We start from the raw sequence: 21,868 nt of genomic DNA, 5'->3' as shown, positions 1-21,868 counted from the left end.
TTAAAAGATTACCAAAGTACATTTTGATTGTCCTTATTTACTTACAAATTTCCATTCCTTCCCTTACTTCTGAGAAATTTACTCATTATTCATTGTACACAATTTTTTTCCCTGCCTTTCCTTATCAGAAAAAAAAACTGTAAACTTCCATCAGCTATTACCAGAATAGAAAAAAAATATGTTAACCATTTGCTTCTTTATTGTTTTTCTATTGAAGATTCGTTCTGCTACTTTTTATCATGTGATGGAAAATATGGTCCTTTTTATGTTTCCAGAGAAAAGTGTCTTGAAGGGGACACAAAGGAAAAACCTTGAGATAATCCTGCCTGGAATTCTGCTGTTAATTATTAGGAAGTGTGCATTAAAGGTTTTCTGCTGCTTCCCCCATTAAAGAATTGCACAATGTACATGGATGCACCTTTTACTGTTTTATTATTCTGCTGGGGGAGTAGGGCAGGAAACAGTGCAATAAATACTCTCTTTTCATTTCAGGTGCTGCCAGTCATAGACATCACTGCCAATGCAGCCATTACCTTGCAGGCAATACTAGCTGGTAATGGATAGCATGATTAACCACCTGCTTCGCCCTGTATCCTTCTTCCAAGCAAAAACTTTAATTAAAAGCGATTATAACTTTGAATTTAGAAAGTTAAAAAAGGGATTAGGGTTCCTGATAAATTTGAAACAAGGTTCTGTAATTCATTATAAATAATCCTTCCTGTGAGAACATGTTCTTTTTTAATTCTTTTATAAAACACAAAGTAAGACAAGACTAAAAAATGGACCTTAGAAAAAACTATAAACAACTAAAAATTACAATTAAAGAAGAACATTCAAACTTGACTTATGAATACAGAATGAAGCAACTATTTTAACATTGGACATACTGAAGAATGTTAAAATGTTTTTGAACAATGGTTCCATAAGTTAGTTTTAAGAGTTTATGCCTCTACAGAAAAACTATGTGTAAAAGATGCTATGGAAGAAGAACACGTTTTAGTAGACATAATTGAGATTGATCTAAAAGTGGATTTAAAAATGATAGGCTGCAAAAATGACATGGAGACAGATGTTACACTGGACATATAAAAGAAATGGGCTGATCTCTTAATTAAAAGGGATATACAAATAACACACCAAGAGACTGACCTGGATACTTTTTTAATACTGTGTTTAGAAAACAGGTTTATTAAAACTTTTAAGAATTTTGTGAGAAGAAACAAAAAAAAATGGAAAAGAAATTAAGTTCTAGCACTTTATTTGACAGGTCTAAAGATCAAGATTGTTAGAAGTAAAAGGAAGGAATATAAACTTATTTTACTTGATCAAGGTCAAAATAGATATGCTGTTATTTCTGTTAACATTTTATGGAATTTTGCTGACATCAGGACTAAAATGATGAGGCTTTGTGGATTTGTTTATAGATACGATATGGGATATGATAGGATGAGATCATTGGCTATATTTTAAGAGAAGTTGATATTGTACTAAAATTGTTTATATTTGTTATGATGAAGGAGAATATATATATTTATATATTTTGCCTTTTTCTTTGCTATATTCTTATTTCTTTTCTTTCCAGGAGTTAGTTAAAATGGGGCTTTCTTGAAAAATATTTGGAGGGAAGGCATTTTCAGATTCTTACTGCTCTATACTTATTGGATTTTTAAACACTATTGTTGACCACTGAAAGTCCTTGAAAATTATGACCCCATACAATTCAAGCCATTTAATTAACTGGAGGAGGGATTCCATAAATGGAATAAAAGCACTGAAAAACTCCACAATAATTTTATTACTTGTCGTACATAAGGCAGAAGCACCAGAAAAAAAGTCCAAAGATAATCAAAACATACAGGCAAGTTGATATATATTTTTTTTCAAATATTTAGAGACCGTAAACTGTTCTGGGCTTGATATTTAATTCCAGCAATTCAAATGGTGTTTGATCACAGAGAAGAGCGCCTGAGGTTTTTTTTTTTTTTTAAACTATATCAGTGAGATTATGTTCCTGTTGTTCTAAATGAAAAATTGTTTTAGTTTACAAATGGAGTTCAAACATTTTTTACCCAGATCTTTTAAATGATTATTTAAAGGAGGTTTTGTTTTTTTTAATGGTGTTGCTTTGCCTTTTGGATGTTTGTATGCTACCAAAATCACAAATGTGATTGGATGCCTGCATCCACACATCTGAGGTTTCTGAACAGACCTCAAAGGCTCAATTTTTGATTAGAAATATTGGGTAAAAATTATTTCCTTTTCCCCTCCTAATATTGTTTTTAAATGTTGAAATGTTGTTATGTGTCTTACAGGATAAAAATTACATCATGGCTTGCTTGGTTGTACAATCTGGCTCAGTGTATCTTTGCTGCCATCTTGAGGTGAAGTAAGATATTTATAGCAAATGTTATATAGAAAACACTTTCAAAGATGAAATAAATATTACAGAAATATGGTTGAAAATTTTAAATAGATGTACACTGTAGACAATTATTCTATGGCCAATCAGTATGGCCTTCTACAGAAACAGAAATGATAATTCCTTTACAAGTGATAGTCTTGTAAAGAATTGATAGTTATATTACAACTTCCGCTGTGAATCTTGGTGACTGAAGACATCTCCTTGAACAAGCGGAGATGATAACTGCTGTGACTGATGAGTAGACCGATCCTTAGATACTCTCTGGAGGAGGACAGAATGGTAAATTTCCTACAATTGCTCTGAATGGCAGTTCCTTGCATGGAGACCATTGTTTTATGGTCTCCTGTGGGATTGAACACCAGGGAGTTGACATCGTTGTCAGAGCACTGGAGTCTTTAAGGACATGAGGCCAGTCAACAACATTTTTAATCACATTTGGAAATGTTCAGTGTAATCTGTTTATGGATATTAGAGACCTTTAAACAGTGAGCTTAATATGACACCTGGTGAATTTTATGTTCTTTGGGTTTAAGAAATTTTAAACAAAGACTTAATAATTTAAAATAATATATAATTGGCAGAAAGGGACCTTGGAAGTCATCTAATCCAGTGGTCCCCAACCTTTTTGCTTCATGGACTAGTGGCGGTGCACGGTAGCAGTGGGGGCGGTGATGGGTTTGTGCGCTCAGTGTAATTCTGCGCATGTGCAAATGAAGCTTCATAAACTCACCCACCACTTGTGCAGCCCAGTTCCCAATGGGCTGCAGCCCGGTAGCAGGTCATGCCCTGGGCTTGGGGACCCCTGCTCTAGTCCAACCCCCTGCTCAAGTAGGAAACATACCATTTCAGAAAAATGGCTGTCTAGTCTCTTCCTAAAAACCTCCACTGGTGGAGTACCGCAACTTCTGGAGACAAGTCATTTCATTAAATGTTCTGTCAGGAAATTTCTCCTTAGTTCTAGATTGGTTCTCTATTTGATTAGTTTCCACCCATTTTTGGAAACTAATCAAGGAGGGAACCAACTTAGGATTTTGATTTAAGAAAGTTTTAAATGGATTGGGAGACGAGACTTGGAACATTAATTATTTTTGCTGTAAGATTTGTATAATATACAAATAATATACTTAGTGGGAAATGACTCCATTTGAACTAAATCCATGGAACTGAGGTTTGATGAAGGTTGCAAATGGACACTAGAGGGAGATAAAGCATTAGATAGAAAAGAGTTAAAAATGCCTAAGCCAGCTATAACATTTTCTTATCTTAAAAGAGTTGTTGATAACTGGACTGAGATGTTAATAAATTATATTTCAGGAAGGATACAGATAAAAGTTTAAACAGATAAACTTTTAGAAGATTATGAGAAAAAAAAACTTAAAATCTTTTATCTGAACATAATAGAGTTTGGAGGCGTGGAAGAGAATAATTCTGAGATTACCAAAATGGCAATACAAAAGCCGAATCAAGGTCATGTGATGATCCATTACTGTTTTAATTCAAGGACTACCTGTATAATTATTAAAAACTTCAATAAAAAAGAATAATGGTTATAATGAAATATATATTCCAGAAGCTAGTTTCTCAACTTGTTAAATTTAAACAGTTCTATCTCATTATTTTGAACATTTTGAGGAAAAACAATATCCAGAACTCAGTTTTAAAGTAAAGATTACTGTCTATTATTAAAAAGTAACATACGTTTGCATAAGGGTGTTGGGTGGCTCCATGCTCCGGCTTCTGTGCATTCTGCAATAGGTTCACCTTCCAAACTATAATCCCTATTGCAGTAATATGCAGTTCTGCTACCAACTGTATTATTTTCAGAGACGACATTTCCATTCTCAATCAATTCTGGATCTTCACATCTGGTTTCTAAAAAGTGGGGTATGATAGTTAAGATATCTCTTCTCTGTTCAATCACTTAATAATAATCAGAGAATTTTCTGGATGAATCTACATTGTTAAAAAGGGTTCAAAGACCTACAATTACTTTTGAAATGGAATGCTAGAGCATTACAACATGTATAAGGATTGGGGTACTATATTGAGCAAATTGGCTTAGAATAGATTCCAGACACAACAAATCTAGAAGAGCAACAAGCCCCACAAACAAAACCCCATAATCACCTTCACATGTTGGAAGGGGTTGACTCCAGGATCCATTGGCCAAGCAGGTGATGTCCTCAGGTCCATGTAAGTGATACCCGAAATTGCATACAAAAGATATATTACTTCTGTACATATTGTCTGTGGCTATGGAAAAGGCATTTGCTACTGTTGGAGGGGCTTCACATCTTATGCCTAAAAAAAAAAAAAAAAGAATCCTTACTTCTGAAATTTATTACTTATTCTATTTCTTCTTTGGCTGTATGCTTAGGACATGATTTTTTGGCCAATGTGCATGGACTTTTACTTACTCACACATGTCGGAGCGAATGGCGTCCACTTCTTGTTAACATGACAGATCCTTCGAGTTGGCCCCTGTAACTCATATCCCCGATTACAACTGTAGAAAACTTCATCTCCAAGTAAGAAGTCTTTGCCAACAACAGATCCATTATCTATTGGTTCGGGGGAACCACAGGATATTTCTGAAGGTGAACATATAGATTATTTTGCTGGCAAGAGTGGGACTGTGACAGATTCATTTGAAAGGGTTTGCAGATGTCTACAAGTACTGTAGTCCTCGCTTAACAAACATAATTGAGACCTGCAATTCTACTGCTAAGTGATACTATGTGGCTGCGATGGACTCACAATATTACTTCCCATTTGGTTGTTAAGTGAATCATTCCAATTCATTAAGCAAGACGTAACCTCAACTTAGAGTTTCACTGCCATTTTCTCCATTGATTCTGCTAATTGGAAGCTAGCTATGAAGCCTGCAAACGGCAATCACACGAGCACAGATCACTGTGATCATCATGAACAGATAATGGTTGTGAGGTACACTAATCTCAATCAAATTTGTCGATGCTATTGTAAATTTGAACGGGGCAGTTGTTAAGTGAGGACTACCTGTAATTACTAAAATCATAAGCAATCTATATAGTGGATTCAATAGGTATATCAAACTCAATATAGTGAGTTCCAAATGTACCCCCTTTGTTCAATAGTACCTATTGGTGCTAATTTTGCTTTCCTAATGGCGCAGTGGTTAGAGTGCAATATTGCAGGCAAACTCTGCCCACAGTCTGGAGTTCGATCCTGACCTGTTCAAGGTTGACTCAGCCTTCCATCCTTCCGAGGTTGGTAAAACAAGGACCCAGATTGATGAAGGCCAATATGCTGACTCTGTAAACCTCTTAGAGAAGGTTGTAAAGCACTATGAAGCAGTATATAAGTCTAAGTGCTATTTGCCACAGGCAAAAACTTTGCCACTTCTATTTGCAGGTCTTTGTATTTTGTGATTTATCTCCAATTCTTTCTCTTTCATTATTATTATTATTAGAGTTCATTGCACAGTGAGCCAGATGTTTAGACTGGATTGGGCATTTTTATCTATCTAGCATTATTATTACAACATTATTCTCATATAAATAAGTGATATTTTAAATATTGTTAAACACTGTTCAGCTTCTGCAGGCAAAATCAGCAAATACAGAATGTCTTTCTATCTTTCTTTAAATCACATTCAAGCTAAGCCTGAGGGGAAATAAATGAATGCATTGCTTACTTTTACATACTGGTGTTACTCCACTCCATAATTTATCTCCTTGACAGGTATGTTCTGCATCACCCTATCAAACAAGAGAATGGTTCAGAAAACACCATGATATATCCATCATATTGTCATACTCTCACAATCTTTAAAAAAACAGATATGCCTTTGCTTTACATTCTGCATGATTTAATAAAGACAAGAAGCTAATATTTGATAACAGAATGTCCATTTTTCTCTTAGGTATTATATAGCAGTAACTTGGGCTTCTACAAGGCTTGATCTTTTCTCTCCTGAATCCATCATAATAAATAAAAAGCAGATTTAAAGAATATACAAGCTAAACCTTTGTTATTTTATTGAAGCATTGGGGGCAGGATTTTTCATTTTCAGAAAACAATGTCCCTACTCCATTGCTATATTACTTTTGTTTTTGTTTTTTTTAAAAAAACCCACCATACTGCAACAATAATTTTATTACTCTTTTTTCCCTTGATACGAGTCACCACTTTGTAGGTCCTTGGATAAAAATGTGAGGAAAACATTGCAATAAATTATGGAATCTCATTTGTATGTGAGAAATACATTTTTTTTTTAAAAAAAAATAAACCTGATCTTCATTCTTCCTATGGTATTTTCTTAATTTCTTTTATTGAAAAAAGGGCTGGATGACCACAGGCATATGTGACAAATTTCCAAATGAAATGCAAATCTTTCCTATTTTTAGTACACTATTTTTAAACAACATGTTTTAATTTTTAGAAGTAAATGTTTAAATGCTAAGAATTTGATACCACCACTGCTAATACTAAAAGCCTTCATGCAAATTTGGCAGAATTAATTAATTGGTAGATTTCTATGCAATAATACTCACTTAACACCATTCAGACAAGTATGCAATAGGAAAGTAACACTAGGTTGTTGCTTTTTTGGTTAAAAAATGGATCCTTCCCTGACTAGCATCCATGAATCCTGTGTTTACTAGTCACATAATCTCTATTTTGCTCCCTTTGGGATGCACTATGATTTTATTTAATAAAACAAATCCATGAAAATTAAGGAATGACCAAAATCTGGAAACACCTTACTCCTATATTTTATGATCAAGGCTAAACACTTTATTTTGTCTCTCTTTCCCTCAACTTCTGAACATGAGCAAGCAATGCCTGGGCATTTTAAACACTGTTCCCCTGAAGGAGATGCATTCATGTTGACTGTTAATGCAGTGCACAGCATCTCAATTTTTGCATTTAATTTTTTTTAACATGACTTGATCTTTTTCTTTAGTGAGACAAGCAGCAAGTAAAGCCTAAATGCACCCTTCATACTCCTGTAGCAAATTTGTATTTTATTTTCAGATTTTTCTACCCAGGAATGGAAGAAGCTGTCCCAACAAAAAACAATTGTAGCGAAAAGGTTTATGAATTAACTTTTTTCTGATCTAAAACTAACGTGATATTGCATGGATGATACACAAAGGAGCAGACTATAGAAAATATTCCATAGACTTACCTCTAATTCATAACCCAAGTTGCATTTATAAAGAACAGTATCTTTGTAATTGTATTGGTTGCCAATCACAATCCCATATTTTGGAGTTTCAGGTTTTCCACAGGAGACTGGAGCGCAGATCTCATTTGAAAATAATGGTAGCCAGGTCCCATTATGCTGAAAGAAGGGAAAAATATCTTTGGCTTTGTTAACCAATGAAAATAATTACAAACAAGTTAATTATATATAAAAGAGCCTGATTAGCAAAGAGATTACAATGCTGGACTAAAAACCATAAGATTGCAAGTTCTATTCTCCCATAGGCATGAAAACCAGCTGGCTAATTTTGGCCCAATTATACTCTCTTAGCTCAATATAATTTCTAAAGTGCTGAGGAGAAAATAGAAGATGGAAGCATTAAGTACCTCAGCTTGTACAAAATAAAAGGTAAAGGTTTTCCTATCCAGTCATGTCTGATTCTAGGGTGGGTGAGGTTATTTCTGTTTCTTGGCCGAGGAAGCCAGCATTGTCCGAAGACACTTCCGTGGTCATGTGATCAGCAGGACTATACGCCAAGGTGCACAGAACACGGTTACCTTCTCACTGAAGTTGTACTTATTTGTCAGTCACATTTGCATGCTTTCGAACTGCTAGGTGGACAGGAACTGGGGCAAGGAACAGGAGCTCACCTTGTCACATGGCGCCCAGGTCTTGAACCTGAACTGTTAACTTTCCAGTTGACAAGCTGAGCATCTTCAACTGCTGAGCCATTGCATCCCCCCCCCCGTACAAAATAAAAACAGGGAGAAAAACCTAATACAAATACTAATAAAAACAACAAACAAAACAAACTCCTTGTAATGTTACGGAACACTTTTTATTTTCCTTTGTGCAGAACAGTGCTCTTGCTATTTTAGCAAACAGGGAAAATATAACACATGTTACATGTGTTGTTAAATTTCATAACTTAGTTGTAATGTCAAACGGTATACTCCAGCTGTCTGCACTCCAGCTATAGGCAATGTAGCATGGCATTTGTTTGCTGCCAATTGCTTACATGTTACTTCAATTAAAAGTGCACTGATGGGTTTGGAAAAGGGAAAGAAAGCAGAATTGTATAAGAGTGCATGCAAGAATATTTACAGGAACGTTGAGGTATTTCAGGAACTGTGGATATGCAGCACAGTAATGTATAGGGGTCAAAGATCTACAGTAGATTAATACAAAGGGAAGTATGATTTCTGTTTTTTTGGATAGCACATATGTCAGCAGAACAAGATTATTTCACACGAGGTTATTATTGGGTTGGATTATTTTTGAAACATTGCAAATATCAGTTTATTGAAAGAACTAGCAGCAAATACTAGGAGCAAGTTTTTCTTCTAAATTATTGTTGGAGTTATTGGGTTATCTGGCCTGTGAGGCTGAGTCATCAGCTGCAGTAGGCCAAGGTATAAGGAAGACGGAAGTCAAAAAGTTCGAGAGAATACCAAGAAGTGCCGTGCGGTGCAAAGGAATGTGTTTGGTGCGTTATTGGTGCCGGGTGTAACAGCTGTATAGGGATGTGAGCAAAACAAAACTGTAGCACGTGTAATATGCTAATATGCTGTGTTGCAACAGTGTGATTGGTGTGATGTGGTCACGAGGTGCATATAAACCCGCCTTCTGATAACGCAATAAAAAGGATGCTTCGGCTTTGTTCGGGGCTCCCATCCCGAGGAAACCACGTGTTCGTGTCTGTTCTTCTACACTCATGGGAGACCCGCTGGGCGTGTGAAAGCCCACAACTGGTAAATTTCATAACTTAGTTGTAATGTCAAACGGTGTACTCCAGCTGTCTGCACTCCAGCTATAGGCAATGTAGCATGGCATTTGTTTGCTGCCAATTGCTTACATGTTACTTCAATTAAAAGTACACTGATGGGTTTGAAAAAGGGAAAGAAAACAGAATTGTATAAGAGTGCATGCAAGAATATTTACAGGAACGTTGAGGTATTTCAGGAACTGTGGATATGCAGCACAGTAATGTATAGGGGTCAAAGATCTACAGTAGATTAATACAAAGGGAAGTATGATTTCTGTTTTTTTTGGATAGCACATATGTCAGCAGAACAAGATTATTTCACACGAGGTTATTATTGGGTTGGATTATTTTTGAAACATTGCAAATATCAGGTTATTGAAAGAACTAGCAGCAAATACTAGGAGCAAGTTTTTCTTCTAAATTATTATATCACATTCTATTTTATTCTGAACATTCTGAAACCTGTGTCATTCCATTCTCAATAATAAACCTGTTAATCATTTTTTTGTTGATGCCTGCAGAATCATTACACAGGATGAAATGCATTGACAGACAAAATGCATTAGAAAAAATTACTGAGGGCAGGACCATACAATTTTAACCATCTTTATCCCAAAGCAAAATAAACAAATTGCCTCTATTTTATGGTAAATATGATCTTTGCTACCTAAGTCAGAGGAATGTGACCTTCTGAGCATTCTTGATTTTTAACTGGCTGAAGAGACATTTCAAAATATCTTGCAAGATCTTGTAAAACAATAGTTGTAGTGAATCCAGGTTTTCCCTTATTGGCATTCAAAAGCTTAAAGGGCAGAATAATTTTGAAAACAGTTTTGGTGCGGTTCTTTATAATAAACACAACACTAGTGGCAGACTCTCAGTATTGATATATGGCTATAAGACAGGGCTTTTTATAACCAAAACAGATTGGAGAAAAAAAAATATTTACCTGGCAAGTGGAGGTGCTGGTACCCATCAAAAAATAGCCTTCTGGACATGATAAGGTAATGCTTTTATTCACAGTAAATTCAGTATCAGAAATAATAATATTGGTTACATTGGGTGGCATGGGACATTTTCTGGGACAACAGGAAATAGTGTTAGGGAACCAGTGCCCATCTTCCTGACAGGTACATATATCCACTTCTGTCTCTACCACATAGCCCTCCAGACATCTGAAACAAGATAAATATTTGTCACCCATATGAATTGTTGTACATTCCACATTAATCATTCTGCACCTTTAATTATGTGCCTGGCAATTTCAGTTAAAAAAAACAAACTACCTTCAGGGACCTACTCTTGCAAATGTTTGTTTGTTGGAAGAACAAGCTTAGAAACAGTCACCAACAAGAGGTGACCCTGACAATTAATATGACTGATAACAATTACATCTATAGTGGTAACACACTGACTACATCATTCATAGAGAGTTTCATCTAATAGCTGGAACTGAGTATTGCTACGCTTCCTGGCTATGCCTCATTCTGTTTCGGATAGTGTTCTGCAGAATTGCATCTTATTGATTCAAAAGCTAATTACTGCAATGCAATTGAGGACAACCTATTTGGATGTATAAGTCCTGATTAATGGCGGAGAACTCCTGACAATGTAATTCAGAAATTATTTTGTATTAGAGAACTCTAGACTCTGTGAAACTCTTAGCCATCCATCCATTCATCCATCCACCCACCCATCCATCCATCCTAATGTGAAACTATCAACACTTCTTACCTGTATTGAACTTTACTTCCATAGTCTTCTGATTCTCCAAAAGCAACCGCATGAGGCACAGTAGGTGGTGGTCCACAAGTCAGTAAAGTGCAATTTGGGTATGGCCTACTCCAGACTCCCGTTTCTGTACAAGTCAATTCCGAGCTTCCTTGCATCACATAACCCATTTCACAATTATAAATTATGGTGTTTTGATCCACTGAACTGCCTCCATTGATAAAAGCATTGGGAATCACAGGTGGAGGGCCACAGGAAATGAGCCCACAATGCGGAAAGCCAGAACTCCATCTGCCAATAGCTTCACATGTGATTTCTGAAGGTCCTAGCAGTTTGAAACCTTCTAGACATTGAAATTCTATCTTCTTGCCACAGCCAAAATGGTTACCTATAATTATCCCATTCTGAATGGTGGGTATAGGGCACTCACAAAGCAGACAAGAAGAGGGTCTTCCACTCCATAAACCATTTGACTGACATTGCCTCACTGGGTTACCTTGCAACTCATAACCAGGGAAGCAAACATACTCTACATATTCCCCAAAACTAAAGACAGAACCATTCAGGAAACCATGAGAGATGTCCTCAGGAGGCCCACAGTCAACGGGTTCACAGAATGGAGGTTCTTTATCCCATGTTCCATTAGCCTGGCAGGTACGAAGGAGTGTGCCATGCAATATATATCCTTCATCACAGAAATACTTAATTCTCTTTCCAACGCCAAATTCTGATCCAATTATCTGGCCATGAACAAGTTTCACTGGTTCAGAACACTGAACTGGCCTACACACTGGAGTGTTCCCGCTCCAGTTTCCATCTGCAAGACAAACACTCTTCTGGTCCCCTTCCAACAGAAAACCTTCTTTGCAGCTGTATTCAATATAGTTTTGGTATGTGTATTCTTCTCCACTCACTTCACCGTTCTCTAAATAGGGAGCTTGGCCACAGGAAGTGGGAATGCATAGTGGCTCATTTCCATCCCATTTTTGATCAGACTGGCAGGTTCTCTTATGTAAGCCATTTAGCTGAAACCCATGATCACAATCATATTGGACCACACTACCATAGGTGTAAGATTCTCCTTTTATTATGCCATTCATGGGTCTGCTAGGCACTGCACATGATATTATCTTGCAGGTTGGTGCTGAATCACTCCACTGTCTCCTAGACGTACAGTGTCTTGTATTGGATCCAATCAACTTATACCCTGGCTTACAAGAATATTTCACTGTACTACCAACAGTGTTCTCTGTAAAATGTACAAAGCCATTGTCTGGGAACAGTGGTAATTCACATTGAATGGAAACACAGGCAGGAGCACTACCATTCCACATTCCATCTTCTTGGCACGCTAGCACGGAATTTCCTAAGAGTTCATACCCTGAATAGCAACTATACAACACTGCAGTGCCATATAAATAGCTGGATAGTGGCAAGCTATTAATGACTTTTGAGGAATGTTGTGTTTCTTTTGGAGATAAATAAGACTGGCTAGCCATAAGTAAGCTCTCTTCGAATACATCTTCTTGGCCAAAATGCTTTTCTTCACTGCGGATTGTTACATATCCCCCAAAGTCTATATGGGGAGGAAGGCCACAATCAGTTGGTAGACACACTGGACTAACACTAGACCATCCTGATTCCTCACAGACTTGCATCGCAAGACCAGAAAGCTGGAATCCTGGAATACAGCTGTATATAACCATGGCACCATAGCTGTAATCTGCACCTTCTACAAACCCATTATCAATAGGTTGAGGAGGATCACAATTAATTGGTCTACAAGATGGAGCCCCTGTATTCCACTCCCTTGTTTCCAAGCACGTTAGAACTCTCTGCCCCTCAAGCCGGAATCCTCTGTCACATGAATAGGTAATTGTCTGTCTGTAGTGTAGATCAACATATGAATACCGACCATTCTTAATCTCTCTGGGTTTGGAACATTCAATGGGTTTGCAAGAAGGCTCTCCTCCAAGCCAACGTCCATCTTCTCCACAAAGAATTGTTGTGTTTCCCATTAATTCAAAACCTGGTTTACAGCTATATAGTGCTGTGCTGAGATAGGTAAGGCCTTGTACATCTACAATACCATTCTGAATTTCCTCTGGCTGCGGGCACTCCACAGGAATGCATTCTGGAAGCGGAGAACTCCATGTACCATCTGCTTGGCAAATAATGGTAGACGTTCCCTTGAGCAAAAATCCATCCATACATGTATAGCTCACCTTGCTACCAAAATGCAGAGAAGACACCACGGAGTCCCCAAAAGGAATATAAGGAGGCCTATGACAGAGTACCATTTTGCAGACAGGAAAAGTGTCATTCCACCGTTGGGATGACAAACATCTTAGGATGGAAGCCCCATACAAAATAAAGCCTTCTCTGCATGACAACTGCACTATCCCTACTTGGTCAGCCATCTCTTTCAAGACAAGTTGATTCTCAGTTAATGGTGGCTCTGGACACTTGGTTGGGATACATTGGGGGCTTTGTTTTTTGTTCCACATTCCAGATTTCTGACAGGTCCAAGAAATATCTCCAATCAATTCATAGCCTTCATCACAAAAAAAACTGACTTTGGTTCCCACTTCAAATTTTTTTCCCTTGCTGAATCCATGCTGGAAGGTAGGTGGTTCTCGACAATTGAGGATCACGCAAGAAGGTTGTACTTCACTGTACCACTGACGGTTTGACTGGCAAAGTAATCTTGAACTTCCAGTCAACTGGTAACCTTCATTACATTGGTATGTCACTTCACTTCCAAAGAATCGTCCTGTCATATTCTGCAAAATGGATGAAATAAATGTTATAGCTGATAAAGTGATCAAAGTCTTGACAATCTGATGCTACAGAACAGTAGCTAACTTATCCCTCACTTTAAAAAAATGGCACAATGTAAGCTTTCGGCAGCCAGTTAATGAAATATGTTAGTTTACAAAGCTTTGACAAACATGAAGTATGTATCTGTATTTAAAATGTGTCTGTGTATGTGCATGTATATATAGATTTAGTTCTCTTTCAGTGCTTATGCAGAACAATCAAATATTTCTAGCACTACTGCAAATCTGCTTGCTTACCTACTGAAAAGTTTCCCAGATTTGAAAGTATCAGTGGGGTAAATATTGCAGCTATCATATGGCACCACATTTCTGATTTTACCTAACATGAATACATCCTCAAAATTACAAACTTCAGCTCACTTTTAGTAAGCTTTCAGGATCTTAGGATCTTTAATAAGCTTTCAGGATTTCAGACAGCATGTTGACTGCACCAAACGCACAAACATTATTTTCTTACATTCAAGACTGTACCAATACCTTAATTATTCCATTTGCAAGTTTTAGTGGCTCACCACAGGACACTGGATGACAAGTTGGCATAGTACCACTCCACGTTCCTGTTGCTTCACACGTTCTCTTCTTCTCTCCTTTAATATAGTAGCCTCTAATACAGCTATAAGCCACAATGGCTCCAAAACTGTAATTGGTGCCAATGGAATACCCATTTGCAATGCTCGCTGGTTCTCCGCAACGAACAGGGATGCACTGGATGGCCAAGGGAGACGGGTTCCACTGACCACCTCGGATACATTCTATTTTAGCAGATGTGTTTAAAACGAAACCTTCCGTACACTTGAAGCTCACAACTGACCCAGCTGCAAATCTGGCCTTATTTGAAGATTCCAAGATGCTGTATGATACAGACTCTGGTCTCTCACAGAAGTCAGCTATGCATTCAGGAATATCTTGGTTTTCAGGGGGCATCCATTTGCCCTGGGCATTACAAAGTAACTGGGAATTGCCAGCCAGACTGTACCCATCCGAGCAATAGTAGATGGCTATATCACCAAATAATCGATGACCACTCTCTGGAGAAGCATGTTCCACGGGAGGCGGTTCATCGCATGACACTGCCACACACTGTTGTTGACTGAGGTTCCACTTGCCGTTGGACAAACATGACACAGTGTCAGGGCCGAGTAATGTGTAGCTATGGGTAAGAAAAAAACAGCAGGGATAGATTCCTAAGGACTGAGTAGACAATTTTTATTGCCTTATACAAATGGATTTCTAACTCATAGACTACAGGGGGAAAGCCACATTCCAAGGTCACTGTCAAACTGGCTAATAGGTAAAAATGCATTGTTATTGCAAATAATCCAATGCGTGTTTTTTTTTAAAAAAAGTGTACTATCAAGAACTTTAATTAAGCACTTTTAACTCCAATCAATTTCATAGAATGTTTTCATTTTTTTTTTTTAAAGAACGGAGACAACTTCAGCTGCACTGTATGTAATCGTCAGCCTTCTCAGGTATACCAGACAGAAAACATGACCAGATGCGCTAATTCGACTTTATTGTAAGGCCACATTGACAGAATCTTGCAGGTTGGATTGTACAAATCTCCTGCCGTCTTGTAGAGTCTGAAAAGTTATGGAGGGTTTTTTCCTGAATTTCTTTCTTTGAACTTTATGAAGCTGCAAGCTGTGCCTTCCCTGCCCCTCCCTCCAGATAATTCTCTTTTACCATGACAATAATAATAGAAAATTGCAGATATAGAATATTCTCATATGCCTCCATATTGTATATATATATCCCCACAAAGTTCCTTGGATGCAGTTTTGGGGGGAAAGAGAACAAAAGGTATCTATAGAGGAATACATCTCTCTATATATCTATATCTGTATCTGTATCTGTATCTCTATCTATCTATCTATCTATCTATCTATCTCAAAACATTGAACGTTTGCAAGAATGGATTATTGGATAAATCATTCTTAAAAAAGAACTAATCTCTTGCCCTTCTAGAAGCTGAAATAAACAGAAACAGGTAGCCATTTTTCTATCCTAGTTGATTTTCAAGAACCACCTGTTCCTGCTTTTCAATAAATTAATTCTTTGATCCCATCTGGAGATGTTAGTTCCCAAAATCCTGCCTGCTTGCTTTCTTGCTTTAATCAAGTAAGTTCCCTGGTTTAATGGTCCATTTAAAAAACAAATCAGAAATCCAGGTTTGGGGCATTCTTTTGAATAGGAACAAAGGTGGAAGTCTGCAGTAATGCAATTTTACTTTTTGAATGTACAATGACAATTTCTCCCTGAGTTTCTCAACTACTTAGAAAGCTTCCTTGGCAACGCATACAGTTTGGCACAATGATCTGGATTTAAAGAACAAAATATGAATAAAAGCTACAACACTGAAAAAAAGTGACTTATGACCATTTTTCACATTTATGACCATTGCAGCATCCTAATTTGGACGCTTGGCAACTGGCATGTATTTATCATGGCTGCAATATATCATGCATGTAGCATCTGTCATCAACCTGAAATCCAGGTACTGAGTAAGCTCTAAAAAAATGCAAACATTTTAAGATATTCCCAACAAATATTGCATAAATCCACACATACAGTATGTTACATCTTGCCCTTTGAGTCTTAATTGCTGCACAATCTTAATAATCTTTTATGGAGTGGGAAACACATTTTCCTCTCTCATATTTTTCAAACCATTTTACTGAGCCAGCATAGCATCTGGCTGCTCTGAGAGGCCATGAAGTTTGAAAAGCCCTGTGATATGCGGATTTAAAATGAATGATTAAAATGAAATGATATCATTCTTTGCCCAATCCCAACCTTAACGGTATCGTTATTTAGGTTCATGGAGGATTACACAAAGTTATTTATTGTTCTTAAAACAATAAATTTGCAGCGGTGCAAAACCTTGAGAAACCTGTCTTAGGTTAATACAGAAATATGGATTTAGAAAAAAAGCCACAGAATTATTAATAACATTTCATCAAACGATACTACTAGAGTTCGAATCTAATGCTGATTTACGTACCCTTCCTTACACGTGTAAGTGACAGTATTCCCAAAGGTAAAGTTGTTTCCAGTAATAACAGCATCTTTGATTACTGGAGGAAGGCCACAAGAAATGATCTCACAATCAGGAGGTGAACTGCTCCAGTTACCTAAAGCTTCACATACAAGCACAGATGGTCCTTGTAGACTGAGGAACAAATAAATAAACAACATAGAGTAGATAGTGGGTAAGATAAAAAAGTAGGGGGGAAAAAAAAGGTCTTTCTGTCCAAGTAGGTCAACAAATGTTCTTTTTCATTTGAGGATTTGTTGAAATTGTTCAACTTTGATTAACAATCAGTCCAAGGGTATATACAGGTAGTCCTCAACTTATGACTATTCATTGAGTGACCGCTTGAAGCTACAACACTGAAAAAAAGTGACTTATGACCATTTTTCACATTTATGACCATTGCAGCATCCTAATTTGGACGCTTGGCAACTGGCATGTATTTATCATGGCTGCAATGTCCTGGGTTCATGTGATCGTCTTTTGTGACCTTCTGACAAGCAAAGACAACGGGGAAGAGTCACTGAACCACCGTATTACTAACTTAACAACTGCAGTGTTTCGCTTAGCAACCGTGGCAAGAAAGATTGTAAAATGTGGCAAAAGTCACTTAACAACTGCCTTACTTAGCAACAGAAATGTTGGGCTCAATTGTGGTCGTAAGTCAAGGACTGCCTGTGCACCATTTCTGAATTGTAAGTAATAACCTTTGGAACACAAATCTTGAATAACCGTGTTGAGTCAGTGCACATCTCAGAAATGATTAGAAAACAGTATTTTGAAACTCATTTGCCAAGATCGCCCTCTGCCGCTCATTAAAAAGGCCATGTCATTTTTCAACCTGAAAACATGTGCTGCTTTAATGAGTTAGTTCATTAAAGCAGCTATGTTCTCTCTTTAGGCTTGATGATTAGTGTCTCACCAAATACAGAATCTCAAAATACAGAAAACTGTTTTTATGCAAAAAATATATATATATAAAAAAATGAGCACATAATTTGAAAGCGAATCACTATACTAAGGGAGTAAGACAAATGAAATAAAAAACAACAAAAATAGTTAACAGTAACATTCCACAAAACTTGTTTGATGAAACTTGGAAGAGATTTTTTTTTTGTATATGTAAAAAAAACCCAGTAATCTTCAAAACAGAAAAATAAATGCATTGTTTGTTTCAATTTGCAAGAGGAAAAGAAAATCAAAGTGAAGCAGATCTTATGAAGATATTCATCACAGTAGAATGGCTAACTATTTATCAACATTTTTCTTCAAATTATAAAATAGTAAAAGAGCACTGTAATTGTACTTTTTACACTTTCAAAAAGTCCTGAGTTTATAAAGCTCAAAATTCAGTTGTCAAAATTCACTATTCAAAATGATTTCTGGATAGGAAGAGAAAAAAAATATGTCCCAGATTCCGTGGTGTCAAAGAATACCAGATTTTGCAATCATATTATTTTCATAATTTTAATCTATAAAACAAGGATTTTTTTTCACAACTTGGTAATAACTTGAACTGATCCTATCAGTTAGAAACAAGTATTGTTTGTCTAATTCACATTTGTCTAATTAGCAGTGACTTGGGAGGAGTAAGGAGTCAGATTGATGGGAACAGGTTTGCTGGAAAGTCAGAGTGCAGTTCAGCCAATAACCTGGAAAGCTGTAGGTCCATATTTGTTTTGTCAAGCTATTCCCACAGTCAAAATCTTCTGAAGCGATCCAATTATCCAATGAACTCTCCAATTATCACCTAACCAATTAGATACTGGTACTCCTTGTCTTACGATTGTAATTCAACCCAAAAGTAAATTGTAAGTAATTGTGGTTGTACATGAGGCAGCAGGTGACCAGGCTCATTTTTTTGACAATTTTGTGATGGTTGTTAAGTGAGTGAAGCAGTTGTTAAGCAAATCAATTTTTCCCAATGGGTGTTTTTTTTTGCTGGAAACCGTAAGTAAATGCCAGAAACCACCAACAAAGTCACAAATCAGTCATGTGACCACAGATTCGGCAAACAGCCATATAGGTCAGCAGGTTGCTAAACACCCAAACTGTAATCACATGACTCTGGGTTTGTATGCATATGTGTATGTGTGTACACACATCTATCATAACTTTGAAATGGATTGTAAATAGCTTTCGAGGGGTCTATTGTAACTTCAAAAATGATCAATAGCTTTTGAGGGTCAGTTGTAACTTTAAATGGTTGCTAAAGGACCACTTGTAAGCCAAGGACTACCTGTATTCATCATCTCTTAAATAGAAACTGTGAATTTTTTTTCCATCACAAGAAGCAGAATTTTCAGTGTTAGTAGTATAATGTTTGATTGTTCATTGTGCCTTTAGTGATATTTCATCATACTGGGATCGCTTCAGAAGATTTTGACTGTGGGAATAGCTTGACAGAACAAATATGGACATACGGCTTTCCAGGTTATTGGCTGAACTGCACTGTCTCTACAGCAACCCTGTTTCCATCTATCTGACTCCTTATTCCTCCCAAGTCACTACTAGCTGCTCCTTCCTTGCAGTAATCTGTAAGCCATGAACATGCCTGTCATTTTGTTGAGCAACTAAGATTTGATGACTTCGGTGAGTTTCTGGAGATCAAGAGGAATGGCAGGAATTGTTTTTTTAAGCTTACACAGGTGATAACATTTTTGAGCTTTTATTACTCATTTTATGGTTTCTAATAATATTACTAGTCTCATGTTTTTAACTGTCTGATGTTAGCAGCCTGATGTCTTTGAAAAAAGCAGAACACACGTGCTAACGAACAAATGAACAATCTTACCAGCCTTCCAAATGGATATCTAGTTAAATCTTATCAGTTTTACTAGGAAGGAAAAAAAAATCCTAAGCATTAAGATACCTTTCAGATTTTATTGGGGTTCAAGGTAACATGGACTGTTTTGATCCACATTTCAAGACTTCCCAGTGAGACTTTTAAAATTTAAGTTTAAATTCTGAACAAATGTTAATAATGACTAATTTCATATAACCTTCCAATGTGCAATAATATACGGCACCAAATAATAAAAAGAAGTTCAAATTCCATATGGAACATTTTGCCTTATCTTTTCAATTCATAAATACATGTTAGTTTTTCTTCTGCAGTATATACCAAATAAATCCTGGTTTTCTGATTACCTGTATCCCACATCACATGTGTAAGATACATTAGAAAGGTACATCACACCATTCATGATATATTTTCCATTCTTTATTTCTTTTGGGAGGGGACATTGTACTAATTCACAAAACGGGGAAGAATGGTTCCATCTGCCGTTTGCTAGACATGTTGCTTCTGCTTCACCCACTAAAACGTATCCTTCATCACATCTGTAGGTAGAAAAAAATAGGTATAAATATATTTTGGTACATGACTGTTTCACAGTATTTCTCCTGATGTATTAGCTCAATTTCTCAAATGTAAAACTGCAAGTGGTTGGATCCCACCTACGGAGGCATGCAGAAGCCCTCCCCAACCTCCGTTCCTGGTGCAAACGGCTTGGAAGACCCCTCTGAGGCTTGGATCCAGCCATCGAAGCTCCTTTCTGGGTGCAAACGGCTTGAAGCAGTCCTCCAATGACTGGATCCAACCTATGGAGGCATGCAGAAGCCCCCCCCAATTTTCATTCCGGGAGCAGTGGCTGCGTGGCTCTGGAGTTGGGGGGGAAGCAGGAGGGAGGCACTGCAAACAGCGTGAGAATCCTCTGAGAAAGAGGATTGGTGCCTGAACTTGCACGATATTACAGGGGTTTCCATCAACTCTCCTGTCCCTCAAAAGCAGGACCCGCGGCAGAGAGGAGACAGATCTTTTCAAGGTAAATGAGTCTGGTGCAGCAAGAATCAAGGGGGGAAGCATGCGGTATCTTAGTGGATCGGGGAGGCCTTGGGGGCCTGTTCCATCAATAGCCCCTCATGGCCTTCCCCACCCTGAGATACCTCACGTGCACTTAATGAGCCATATGTGTTTTAACGAGCAAGGAAGTGATCTTGTTCGAGGTACGAGATTCACTCTACAAAAGTAGAGATTCACTCTACTTTTCGAGCTACAAGTGTAATGTGCAGGCTCCATTACACTGTAACTTGAGGACTACCTGTATTAATGTCCAGCTTCTTCCAAAATGCAAAATATGTGACTTGATAATTTCACAGAGAGAAGCAGATAGTTTTTTCAATAACAATATGCACTTCAGTATTTTCAGTACCACAGCCCAATCCACCTCACAGATTTGTTGTGGAGAAAATAGGAGAGGAAGATATGTTGGATATATTCCCTGCCTTGAGTTATTTGTACTCACAATAAAGGTGGGATATGAATAAATAAATACTTTGTAGTTATCTCTTATATAAATACATCACATATTTTATTAATTTTTTCCCTAATGATTATTATATATTTTCCATATTTGTTGCCAAGTAACGAGTTCCAGATATAATGATTTCCTACCTGAACGTTACTTTACTACCAAATGTAAATCTGGAGCCATCAATTGCACCATTTTTAGGGAGGGGTGGAACACCACAGGAAATAGCTTAAAGAAAAAAAAAGATTAAAACAATCATTTGGATTACGCAAAATTATGAAAAATATATTGCTATAGCATTGCTACACCCCCAAAAGGGAAATGGAAATCACACTAAATGTCAGTATTAAATAGCTGGAGAACAGAAAGATCTTATACTATTAGAAGGTAAATTTGGAACAAAAAGATATGTAGGTGGAACAGAAATTCAGAAAGAATTTCATTCTTATTGCATTTCTGGAATGCAACAGAGATGTCCAATATCCAATAGTTTTTACACAATTTCAGATAATGCTGGTGCTCCACTATCACTTCATTGAATGACTTAGGAATATTTCCCTTTCCTTTATGAG

The 21,868-nt window shown here is 37.1% G+C and overlaps 1 protein-coding gene and 1 long non-coding RNA gene across 4 annotated transcripts in view; one reads left to right on the top strand and one right to left on the bottom strand.

Moving 5' to 3' along the window:
- Positions 1 to 21,566, bottom strand: part of LOC120301559 (sushi, von Willebrand factor type A, EGF and pentraxin domain-containing protein 1-like) — a 39,611-nt gene extending 18,045 nt beyond the window's left edge. The window contains exons 1-11 of one of the 3 annotated variants that reach the window (XM_039328964.1): positions 21,440 to 21,566; positions 20,134 to 20,325; positions 16,954 to 17,121; positions 14,427 to 15,099; positions 11,113 to 13,892; positions 10,328 to 10,553; positions 7,596 to 7,751; positions 6,099 to 6,162; positions 4,840 to 5,013; positions 4,550 to 4,723; positions 4,121 to 4,294 (exon numbers count right to left, since the gene is read on the bottom strand). In XM_039328964.1, coding sequence (XP_039184898.1) covers positions 4,121 to 4,294; positions 4,550 to 4,723; positions 4,840 to 5,013; positions 6,099 to 6,162; positions 7,596 to 7,751; positions 10,328 to 10,553; positions 11,113 to 13,892; positions 14,427 to 15,099; positions 16,954 to 17,121; positions 20,134 to 20,189 — 4,645 coding nt within the window. In that variant the 5' untranslated portion in view covers positions 20,190 to 20,325; positions 21,440 to 21,566. Of the gene's footprint in view, positions 1 to 4,120; positions 4,295 to 4,549; positions 4,724 to 4,839; positions 5,014 to 6,098; positions 6,163 to 7,595; positions 7,752 to 10,327; positions 10,554 to 11,112; positions 13,893 to 14,426; positions 15,100 to 16,953; positions 17,122 to 20,133; positions 20,326 to 21,439 lie in introns of those variants that run through there. The other 2 variants (XM_039328967.1, XM_039328965.1) reach the window with 2 other exon arrangements.
- On the top strand, positions 479 to 6,640 carry LOC120301560. Its single transcript, XR_005554945.1, has 3 exons — positions 479 to 2,381; positions 4,800 to 5,019; positions 6,146 to 6,640. It is a non-coding gene; the product is annotated as an uncharacterized LOC120301560 (long non-coding RNA).
- Positions 21,567 to 21,868: the final 302 nt, after the last annotated feature.

Source organism: Crotalus tigris, unplaced genomic scaffold, assembly GCF_016545835.1.
Source record: "Crotalus tigris isolate CLP2741 ecotype Arizona unplaced genomic scaffold, ASM1654583v1 scf7180000024386.1433019, whole genome shotgun sequence".
NCBI lineage: Eukaryota > Metazoa > Chordata > Lepidosauria > Squamata > Viperidae > Crotalus > Crotalus tigris.
This window is presented reverse-complemented; position numbering and strand designations above follow the sequence as displayed.